A 12,091-nucleotide genomic window follows, 5' to 3' on the forward strand; every position below is an offset into this window, starting at 1 on the left:
AGCTTATAAAAAGGTTTAATCTTTTCCTATCTGTACTCCTCTCCAAAACCTTTTGCCTAGAACTATCGCTACAACTGTTACTTCCCAAAGGTCATGGTATTTCATGTATCTGCTTTATTGTTCCTGCCTTTTGAATGTACAATTATTTCAATTTATCTAAGTGACAAGTAAAGGAGTAAGTCCTGCTTCCAGCTGTCCAGACCAGGTACTTGGCTGGGAGAGAAAAATCCTAAATTCCAAAATGACAGGGTAGCCTCAATTTCGTTTAGTTGGTGTTTGTATTTTTGAATGAAATGAGTACTCAGATTTCTGGGGGAGTTTTTCTCCTCTTCAGCTGGGGATGCATGGGAACATGATGTGTCTTATTTGCCACACAGATGCATTTAGTAGAGGTTCAGCACCATCTGCACTGGGAGCTAACTCTCAAACTAAAGGCAAAACAATACTGCAGTTGCAATTTACAGCAAATCAAGTTCCCTTAAGTTCACCAATCTTGTTCCAGAAGTATTTGTTGAATATGGCATGGGGAGGGAGCCTAATATCTTAGTGGGGTCTTTTTTATATTATTTTTTTTAAATTAATCTGGGGCAATCCTGAAAAAGTTGAATAATTTGAAGAATCAAGTTAAAATGATGTACTGGCAGCTCATGAGACTGCAGCCAGTTGTGCTGAATGCAAATGCATTTATAATTGTAGAGGTAATCCGAGAGAAGAAAAAAAATCATTCATTTTCTCAAAAACATGCAATACCACTTCTAAAACTACATTACTGCTTGAGTAAAGGTGAATCTCTCACTGTACCTGTCACAGAAGTTGGAAGGGTGTTAGACTTCTTCAGCTGCTCCCTTCGTTCTAGTCTTGACACAGCCGTCTCAATTTTCTTCTCCCCTTCTTGAGGTGTAGATTTCTGCAGTGTGCTCGTTTTGCTGCTGCTTTTATTATCTGATTGATTGCTTACAGCAGCCTAGAACAGAAGAAAAGTGGTAAATGAGAAACAATCTGTAACAAGGCAGCCATAAGTAAGAGGTGTCGCACTTGATGCTTTCATTCGTTGCTTGTCTTTTCCTCTGCTTTCCTTTCAGGCAAAGAATCCAAACACTCCAATACTTCTAAAAGTAATAGTTATTAAAAAGCTTGCAAAAGAAAGCAGCAGAATTAATTTTTTCAATTTGTCACTTCAGTCAAAATATTGAACAGTATGAACCACCCTACCTGTTACACAGAGGACAGAAGAACAGGGTGACTTCACACCCACTGCTGTTTTCTTCCACCAGTTATATATGTTTCTGACTATAGATCTGTCTGAGAAATACAGGTCTCATCACAGACATTAAAATACACAGTTAACCACACAGCTTCCCTTTTTACCATCCATAGTATCTAGATACAGCATCACTGCTTGTATAACCTGTTTTAAGCATTTGAAAGTTTTGTATGACAGTTCATTTCTTTCATTCATCCATATTGTATCCAAGTATTATGTCAGAAGTGAATTCAAACATTAATGTTCACCAATAAATGAATATAGCAGTACTCAAGCTTTGAAAGAAACATGTTGCATACCATTTTTCTGCTGCACCAGCTGCCCAGCGGGCAGGCTTATGATTATCACTAACTCCCCCGGATATTAAGGCATCACAGTTTATACTACGACTGTCACAATGTTGCACATTACCTTCTATTGGAGCAAAAGGCTGCTTTTTACCCACTGTCATCTTTTTATGAAGTCTGAACAAACCAACTGCACATGCAAATACTTCACATAATAACAACTGGCTAATACTTTTAATGGAATCATCGGTGTTTCTAAAGATATTTACATTTTCTTTAGCCAGCTTCTCTGCTTGCTTTGCCTCTCTGGCTTGTCTCCTCTCTTCCCTAGTAGCTTGCTGCTCACGAAATCCCTTCTGTTTTTGCAGTGCTAATGTGATCCACAGTGGTTGTGAAGTTTCAACTTTTTCCATCAATTTAGAGCCATCCAAAGAGTGTCTGCTCTGTAGGACTGGTTTTTCTGAAAGAAAACATGAAAGTAGTTGGTTGAATAAGGAATATCCATTGTCTCAAGTAACCAGTACAACTTCCCACCTTGTGAAACTCTGCAGCTAAGCTCATAGACTTTTGTGTCATTCACAGACCTTCAGGAACTGTCAGATCCTGAATGAGTTTTTACTGCCTGAAGAATAAGTCCTAATTCAACACTCCAGTACTTCAGCCAAGTTGAAAGTTCTGTACTCTGATAAATGCACTCTTAGTATTTTTTAAAATTGCTATTTGAGCATTAGTTGGTTTCTCATTCAGTGTGGTGATTCAAGAGCAATGAAAGGTGGATGTAACCTTTTCTTCTGCAGCACAAGAGCTTTCTGGATTTTCCAAAACTATCATATGTCTCCACTGAAATGGTTCAGAGACAGCAAAACCTGAATTACTCCCTTCTTGCTCTTGTTGCCTTTGGCTATTCCCAGAAACACATCAGGCTTTATTTAAGCAATTGATTGAAAAGCTTCATTGAAACTAGTAGCCAAAGCACCTGTAAGTCTGATACCACATAACTAACTTTAAATATCTACACTCGTGTTTGCAAAAAAAGTATTTGAGGCTAAAAACATCTCTGACAGCAAGCATCTTGTAAAAAATTGGGTCTTGTAGTCAGTACAGAGCTGTGTAAGGCACTGAGGGTAACTGTGAGCAGCACTGTGGGTGCAAACGTCCTCCTGCAGAGCACAGAAACCCTCAAACGGCACAAGGCCCTGCTCTCCTAGAGCACAGCTGTGCCTCCAACTAGTTTCCAAAATCCTCATTTAAAAATGAAAGGAAAAAGTCTATCTGTGTTCACAGAAACTGTAAGTAGGTCACTGAGATGCAATTTTAGAAGTCTTGATGTTTACAGAAGTCGAGAATCTTTTTAAACTAAATACTGTTTGCCCCAGAATAGATACAATATGATGCAAATTATAAAACTGACTCCCTCCACTTTGATGGCACCATTACACATAGAACACAAGTCCATATTTGCCTAACTAGGTAACATCTCTATCAAGGAAAACTCACTTCTGTCACCTTGAAATTCACTTTCTGAAGCAGGACATACTGGCTGCATTGAGTTTATGTGTATCTGAATTAAATAGGAAGTCTCATTCATTCAGACAACCCTATGCAAAGCAGTGGCACTCCACACATAATACGTGAGGTAAAAATAGTTTAAGTCCAGATTTCTTCCTCTGGACTTCAGTATCTTATTTTGGAATTGCAGACAATCGCAATTTAAAGTACATACCTTTCTTCAATGGCTCAGGCTTTTTGTCATTTTTTTCTCTCCAGGGAATACTTAGAGATGGGAAAAATGATTTCTTTTCTCTGGTTTCTTCCTCTTCATTTTTGCTCTCGTTCAGTGCCACAGGAGGCATTGCTCTGTCATCTTTTCTCCAGCCCCCATCCGATTCAGCCTTAACAAACCTCTGCCCCAGTGTATCAGCCAGGTGTGATCTGTTCATTTTCGAGAGAGGAGATGACGGAGGTGTTTGGCTGGCAGGCTTTGGAGCTAAGGCAGGTTTCTGTGGGAACAGCGACTTGCATGCTGGTTTCTCATGAGGAGGTAAAGCACTCTGGCTGGTGGCTGGCAGTGGTGTGCCCGCTTGTGAAATCTCCAACACAGAAACTGAAGAATCTTTTGAGTCTTTTAAATTCCCGTGGACATTTGCTTTCCCTATACCAGGGGATGTACTCTCCTGTGGAGCAAAAACAGCAGATTCCTTTTCGCCATCAGCTGTGAGTAGTGGGTCAGGCACACCATCAAAACTGTCTCCTGCACTGTATCTTTTCTTTTTCCTCTGCTCTGCCTGTTGATCATAATGGAAACGTAAAGAATAGTTTGTCCTCCGTAACTTTATCCCAAAGGGAGAAACGTTTTCTTCTCCATTTGGTGCTGGCTTATCTGTTTTTTTGGTGCTGTTATTCTGCTGATTTTCCAGAGCACCTGGAAGTTCGGATTGGGGTAACTCCTTACCTGGAGAACGAGGAAAACTTGGAACAAGGAAAGACGGGAGATCTTTTGCAAATTTACAACCTTCTGTGTTATCTGTAATTTCACTGTGTGTTTCTATTTTCTCTTTAGCCATTTCAGATAAGTTATCCTTTAAAGTGGATACTACATCCTCATTTGCATCAGTGGACGAGCCAATGTTTCTTCCTACAGCCACTTTTTCATTGCATTTTGCTGCACTTACATTCTCAGTGCCTGAATTGGTTTTGGAACCTTCTGAAAATTTCTGCCACGCTGGTGTTATTGAGAACTTTGCATTTGCAGATAGGGTTTTCCTCAAGTTACCATGGGGAGAACCTCGTCCCCGGGGCGTCCAGTCATCGCTGTGTCTGCAGGCACTTACTCTGTCTTTCTCATTGTATTTGCCATTTTCTTTATTCTTTAAGATTCTAGAACGGATAGAGGCCCACTCAGCTAATGTGGCTTGGTCCAACGCCTCTTGTGTGTATTTCATTTTATTGTTGCTGGGTTTGGGACCTGGAGATTTTTTCTGGGCCTTCTCTGGTGAAGGAATATCCACATTTTTTTTCTCTTCTGTTAAGCCAAGCAATGATTTACAAGCCGTGTCCTTTATCTGGTTCAGGTTAACTGCTGTGCCACACAACTGTGCTCCAGTAACTAGAATAGCTGTATGGGGTACACACACAGATGATGGGAGCGTATGAGAGCCCTTGCTGGAGGTGTGCATCATGCTATCTTTGACTGATGGAGAAGATAGTCCTGCTCCTCTGGCAGGCATGACTGGACTCAGATTTACTTTCTGAAATATGATCTGTTTATCTCCAGAAGACACTTGAAATGTGAAGGGTCTGGATGCAGTTTGTCTTTCATCTACCTCCTGCCACCTAAGTTCTTCCCCTATTCGCTTTTGTTCTTGAGCATCAACTTCTCTCTTCAGTTTCTGGGCCAGGATTTCTTCTACTGTTTTACTCCCTTTTTCTGGCTGTTTGATTTTTTGGGGTCTTGGTCTTTCCTGGAGCTTGTCATCTGCTGGATTCCTATCAGCCCCTCCAGAACGCAGCTCATTCTTATCATTTTGCTGCTCCAAGGATTTTTCCTGTTGCTTTTGATAAAGATTTTGCCCTTCTGTGTCTATTTTCTGCTCTTCCAGCTTGTTCCACTCTTGTTCCTTTTGCTGTTTCAGTTCATCTTGTTGCACAATGTCTGTACTTTCCAAGTGCATTTGTTTGATGAGTTTATGTTTTCTCGGCTCTTCCCGCCTCTGTTTCTTCTCCAATAGCTGCTGGGATTGCTCTTCCTCTGTCCTTTCTCTCTCCCTCAAATGCTGTCTTTCTTCCTCCTCTTCCTTCTGTTGGCTGGGGCCCTCAAACTCTTTCTCTTGCTTCAGTTTTATTTCAGCTTCTGGAAGCTCTTTCTCTTCTAGTTCTCGTCTCTGTTTTTCTTCTTTATTTTGTTCCATTAGTCCTTTTTGTTCCTCTATCTGGTTTCTTTCCTCTTCCTCCTGACACCATTTCTCAGTCTCATGTTGCCTCAGTTCTTCCAGCTCTAGCCTCTCCTGCTCCTCCAGCTCATTTCTCTGTTGCTCCTCCAGCTCCTTGTGCCTCTGCTCTTCCAATTCCTGGTGTTTCTGCTGCTCTAGCTCTTGCTTCTTCCGTTCCTCCAGTTCCCAGCGCCTCTGTTCCTCCAACTTCTGTCTCTGTTGCTCCTGTTCCTGGCATTTCTGCTCCTCCAGTTCTTGTCTTTGTTGCTCTTCCTGTTCCCAGTGCTTCTCCAGCTCTTGTCTGTGTTCCTGACACTTCTGTTCCTCCATTCCCTGTCTCTTCTGTTCGTCCCATGCCCTGTGCTTCTGTTCCTCCAGCTCCTGTCTCTGTTGTTTTTCCCATTCCTGGTCCTTATGTTCTTCCAGTTCCTGTCTCTGTTGCTTGTTCTGTTCCTCACACTTCTGCTGCTCCACCTCTTCTCTCTGTTGCTCCTCCAACTCCTTCTGTCTCTGCTCTTCCAGTTCCTGGCATGTCTGGTCCTCCAGCTCTTGCCTCTTCTCTGCCTCCAGCAGTCTTCTCTCCTCTTCCTGGCAGGTTTGCGGTTCAGTTTTCAAAGATATCTCTCCTTCGAGGAGATACTGACTACTCTCTTTTTCATTGTCCCTTCTCTCTTGCTCTTTTTGCATCTGCTCCTCCAGCTCTTGGCACCTTTGTTCTTCCATTTCTCTCTGTTCTTCCATTTCTACAATCTGCCTTATCTTTTCGGCTTCAAGGATCCCCCAGTGTTCTTCAATTCTTTTCTCCTCTGCCAGCTGAAGCTGCTTTGGCTCATCTCTGTTCTGGATTAGTTTGTCTGCAGTAATGTGTCCATTATAACCTGGGTATCTGTCTACAAACAGCTCAGTCTCTAGATCCTCTGGCTCAAATTCTGTTATCGTTAAGCTTTGTGATCCCTGAAATAGGGAGACAAGTATGGAGTTACTTAACATTGCCCACTGGCTTGTTATTCTTTACAGTGAAAAAAACTAAAGCTTGCAAATGCAAAATAATGTCTTTTCTTTAAAGATAATGACTCAGATCTGAAGCCTTCAATTTACAGTTAATTTCTTCACAAATACCATGCCTCTCACCTGTACAGATGATAGCCTTTTTCAGAAAGAAAATATCTCAACAGTGATAACTACGGTGTTAAATTAACAGTCGCTATTAGAAGTACGAATTAATCCAGGCTGAGATCTGCCATTTCAGAAGGCTGAGAAATACGAAGTTTCACACTCGGTTCGATTACTTAGAACTTTGTTCATAAAGTTTGAAATAATTAGCACCTGCCTCAGGGCATTTGTTTTGCCAGCTCTTCTGTGACAAATCTAATGTTAACATAAAGAAGCACTGCAGTGCTAATCAGGAAAGAACGGTGCTCAGGGGAACAGAATTTGGTTGCTTTTCTCAAAGCCTAGCCACACCGAACTGAGTCTCTGTTTCTAAGGGCTGCCCAGCAATGCTATACTGTTCCAAGGCACATGTTAACTACTGCCTGGTTCTGCGTGTTTGCCTCACAGCACAGCCAAGTAGGTGCAGTGCCTGCAATAAACAGAAGGTCTTTTCCACAGCTTACTTCTCATCTCTGTAACGAAGATGAGCTGCACCTGAACAGTGCTGTCCAGCACTTTCCGTGAGGAAAACAGTTCAGTTAATGGCCTGCCCAGCTCTCATCTGTACAGTTGTTATTTGGCTCCAGTTAAATAGAAAGAAACTAAATGGTTAGATTTAATATCTTCATTGTAAGAGTGGATAAGAAGGATCAGTGCTTTCTCTTATATATGATATTAGTTGAATAGTCCCATTTATAAATGCTGATAAGATGTCAGGATAAAAACCAAAGTAACCACGCAGTAAGCATATTAGAACTAGGATTTGTTATCTCACTCTCAAAGCTGCAGAAAGAGCTGCATTACTCATGTCTTTCTCTTTCCTCTAAGACAATGATGTGAGCACTGTCAGAACCTGCACCATTCTTCCAGAAGCTTCAGACCATTATGTCCTAATTTTTATTATTACTTTTTTAACTAGATTAGCTAGAACTAGAAAGTTCTCGAGTCTAGAATACTAATGGATGTACCTCAGATTTAAATAGCATTTGTTTCAGCTAGCAATGTTAAAACTTTGTTGCATCTTATCTCCAGGTAGGGTTTCATCTTTAGGTCTTGATTTCAAAACAAAATAAAGCAATCATCTGTTTTGTTTTGGCCTGAAGACACAAGATTTGTCCAAGCTTTCACTAGGTGTCTCCAATTAATATAAATTACATCTTAAGGCAGTCCTCTGCTACTCCTGGTGCACTCAGTTATGGCTACTTTGTACACAGCTTCAAAAGCAACCTCCTCCTCTTGTTATTTCACTGAAGGTTCAATACCTTTGTTAATCTCTTGTGCTTTCTGGACATTCTCTGCTTTTTTGGCTTTACGGACAGCTTGTGTTTAGCTGCACTGTTGTCTAGACGAACAACAGCCTGCGGAACTGCATCCAGATTGATTGTTTCAATTGTGCCGGAACAGGAAAATTGTCTTTTTGGCCGGGATGACTTGACTGGAGTTACCTGTTTGTATCACAAATACAAGAAATCTCTATTAAGTTGCTCACTCGATTTAAAAATATCATAACAAACACACATACAACAAAACTTGACAGTTTTGAATTCAAAGGAACTATTAGCTTTTAACTATTTGTTATCTCAAGCCCTATTTTTCCATTACAGTAGTTGTGAACTTTGTACAGCTGTAACATTTTTCTGTTTCCAGAACCACACACATTTTCATACCTTTCACTTAAATCTTGCTCACAATATTCTAACTGACTTTTTTCACAAAAAATGTCAGCTCTGCTCATAAGCTGTTGGGAACAACAAGGGCAAAGGCAGAGTTTTCAGCAGCGTCCCTTAGGACATTTTAAAGTTTGCTTACTGAAAAAGATGTGCATCTTTAAATACTTTAGATGGGACGCTTCAGGAAGAGTAAATCAGAATGACTTATCTAAGCATTATAACAGAGCAACTACAGAGAGGTACTGTCTGTGTGGTAGATGACTAAGCTATAGGGTCTCAGAGCCTCCAGACAAGCCTCTCTCCACAGCCATGTGGAGATGTCCAAGCAACAACAAAAAATGAAGTATGAGAATACTGGCTTTGGTGCTTTTCCTTATGCATTTCAAATGTTTTGGTTCAGAAACTGCAAATACAAGCAAAGTGATTTAGTGAGACAAGGGGCATGAGTACAGTGGAACTGGATGCCTACATGTGTAAGAGTGAGCCTGGAACCACAGCTTCTCCTGTAAAACACTGAGCTGTCATCCCGAGACCTGTGTTTGGCTCAACCCCAATGGAAAAAGAAGGCCAAAAAAAAAGGGAGAGAACGTTTTCTGTAAGGAAACAAAGTCACACACGTTTTCAAGACAGCCCTGCAATTTTCTGAGGTTAAGCATATGCTAATTAGGGAACCAATTACTTAAAGCTGATGGAACATTTTACATACGCTTACTGAACTACATGTAGACATAACAAAGTAGTAGAAGTACTTAGGAAAATCATGGCTCTGTGACTAATACATCAAAAGCAGAAATGTTGTAGGACCGGCAGAGAGAGTTCTGCTGTTTCCTGCAATCAGCTCTCACTACAGAAACAGATTTCACAATCTTAGTGATTGCTGATTTACTATCCCCAAAACCATGCAATATTCACAAGATCTTGGATGATGATCACAAAACAAAGAAATGTGTATTAAAGCAAAAATCAACTGTTAGGCTTCTAATAGCTAAAACTGGAAACTAACTCAGAAGTTTCGTTACCTTTTCTTCCATTTGTCCTGTTCCAGGCAAATTCATTGGTCTCAACAGATCTGGAGTGTCTGCTGACTAAAAAAGAAGATTAGCACAGCTGGATATTAAAACTACAGAATCTAATAAATATGGTTCAAAGAACTTGTGAAGTCATGCAGTTATAGTAGATTCAGTTTTCTCAAGTCTTATTTCCTGTCACTACAGGACTGCTGGATAAGCAATTCTTGTTTCTAAATACTATCATTTTCTCATTGCTCCTTCAGTCACTAGTATCAACAAGAAGCAACTGCTGTCACTGGACACTACAGAAGGCGAAACACACTTCCTTAATGAGATAACTAGATTCAAATGAAAGAGTACAACTTTTCAGGATTTCAGGCAGCTCTTAATAACTTCTCCTGATCGAGGCCCAGTGAAAACTAAGAACCTGGTCTGTGCCCGATCAGGCATCAGTTCTGCTGCACAGAGCTGCAGCTCAAGATTTTCAGTAACTCCCATTCTTCACAGAGTGACCCGAGCCTACCAGAGCTCCGTAGCTACTGTCCTACTTGAAGCCAGCTCACACAGGGGGATTCTAAAGCACAGGGGTAGAAGCAGCATTAATTGCATCCGGAAACATTTTTTAATTATCACAGTATTACTTCATCACTTAATGAATGTTTGGATCCACTACACCAAGTGGGCATAAAATTTCCTTTTGAACAGATTAATAGTACAAAGCATAAAAATATAGCTTAAATATAAGTCTTGCCATCGATCCAATTTAGGAAAATCAGAAGCCACAAGCCAGCATGGGAAGCTTGAAGCGTTACAGTGCTACATGGTCCCAGCCACCAGGACCCCCAGACCCAAACAGATAAGCACATGGAGCTGCTACAAGACCAGCAGAAGAGACGGTAACTGAAACCAAGCAAGGTGCCATGCAGCAAAAGTCTCTGATAAAGCAGGCAGCAAGCAGAGCTCAGCAGGATAAAGCAAAGTGCTGAGCACTCTGGCAACTCAGCATTGACTTATTGGTATCTACCTATGTACTTGGAACCGTGATCTCCTGGGAATACCGACGTTCACTCCTTCTGTGTTATGAGAAAGAACTACGCAAGGCAGCATTAATTCCGTTTTCAGATCATAGTATTTGAAAGAGAGGCCTGAACATCTCTCTCTATTACACAAGGGAACTCCTGTGATTTATTTTTTTTTTTGTGATTCTTTCTTCTTTCCAGCTGGAGGTCACTAGGTGGTGACGTTCTGGTCTCCTGAAGCACGAAGACCATCCACAGAAGTGGTGTTGGAGTCTTCTCCCAGTTCCAGGCTACGTAGCCAAAACTTGCCACAGCCCCACTGTGCTTTGAGGCACAAAGGATGAACTAAACTGACTCCTTCACGAGATTATTTGTGAACCAGAAGAAATACACCTTACTTCTAATTGCATTTCTGGACTGCTGAGGGACAGGTGTGAGCGTGCAGTTCCTACCCAAGTGCCTAGCTCCCTGACAGCTCCAACTACTGCCACGAAGCAAGCAGTAACAGAGAGTTATGCTGCCTCTTGAAGCGGATGAAGACTGGGCCACCCTCAGCCATAAATCTCTCTTCTGTACATTTATCTTAACATAGGCATGACCTGCAGAGGACATTCATTGCCTTTCACATAGCCAGTGCTGGCTTTAGCACCCACAAGCAGAGGCTCACACCCTGGTTCCCTTCCAGGATTTTATGGGCTGCATGTACATGGTGGGGTTGTGGGGTTGCTGTGTGCCTTCCCCAGGGGTACCCTGGCATAATGTCAGCCTTTTTCAGGCAGGGGAGACTGCCCATTTGTCTGCCACATTCCCTTCAGTCATTTCAGCAACTTCCAGAACCAGCATCACAGCAGAGAATTTCCAGATTCCATCCCTTGCTATGTTTCTTCAGCACGAGAACAAGTCCCTTCTAGATACACGCTTTCCTGCAGTTCCTGGTATCAAAGTCTCTGTAGAGAATCTGAATCATTATTTGAATTACACTGCACATTTGGGTTTACAAATCATTCTCCAAATGTTTCACCACCTTATATGTCTTCAATTCCTGTCCAAGAGGAATATGGGTATTTACCCCAAGATCACGGATCTTGGGGATTTAGTCTCCAAACCTCTCTCATTTTGCAACGATTTTCAGTTTTGCCACAGATGCTGCGCACAGCTTTCTGTGCTGGAAAAACCATACTTCAAGACATATTCAGTTGCAGTTAAAAAATCCGGTCTGCTGGCTACTCTGTGAGTAACACATGCTTTGCTGGAGGTTCAGAGCAGATGATCAGATTGGCAAGACTATGGGACCCAACTCAGGAAACCAAGAGCACACGCTTCTCACCAGTCCAAGACGCATGAGCTATGCAATCCCACCCACATACAGCAGCCGCTGAGTCTGGCTCAGCCTCGCTGGAGACATCTGTTACGCCCTGGTGAACTTCACTGGTTTATTATCACTATAAAGCCGTGAAAACATCAGTAAAGTGCTTACTTTATTACCACTCTCTGAGAGCACCGTGTCCTGCTGAGAGTCAATCTCCATGAGGCTACCGAGAAACATATCCTCTTCTACACTAGCATTTGCCTCCCCCATTGTCCTCCCAGAAATTGTCATTTGCGGAGGCTGCCCAAATTTTATATTCTTGGCCAACTGTTGCTGAAAAACAAAAAGAGGGAGGGGAAAAAAAATAAAAATAAAAATAAATAAAAAGGTATTTAGATTATCAGCAAAACAATCCAAATCTCCCAAACGTTCTCCTTCTCCACATGGAAGC

General features: G+C 41.6%; 1 protein-coding gene across 6 annotated transcripts in view; it reads right to left on the minus strand.

Moving 5' to 3' along the window:
* CRACD (capping protein inhibiting regulator of actin dynamics) overlaps positions 1-12,091 on the minus strand; it is a 108,737-nt gene that overhangs the window by 4,072 nt on the left and 92,574 nt on the right. For all 6 annotated transcript variants that reach the window (XM_085223090.1, XM_085223093.1, XM_085223092.1 and 3 more), the window contains 6 exons: positions 11,809-11,973; positions 9,322-9,387; positions 7,895-8,077; positions 3,275-6,434; positions 1,821-2,011; positions 802-964 (listed from right to left, as the gene is read on the minus strand). In XM_085223090.1, coding sequence (XP_085079216.1) covers positions 802-964; positions 1,821-2,011; positions 3,275-6,434; positions 7,895-8,077; positions 9,322-9,387; positions 11,809-11,973 — 3,928 coding nt within the window. The remainder of the gene's footprint in view (positions 1-801; positions 965-1,820; positions 2,012-3,274; positions 6,435-7,894; positions 8,078-9,321; positions 9,388-11,808; positions 11,974-12,091) is intronic.

The sequence above is a fragment of the Meleagris gallopavo genome, chromosome 4, assembly GCF_905368555.1.
Source record: "Meleagris gallopavo chromosome 4, MGAL_WU_HG_1.1, whole genome shotgun sequence".
NCBI classification, from domain to species: Eukaryota; Metazoa; Chordata; class Aves; order Galliformes; family Phasianidae; genus Meleagris; species Meleagris gallopavo.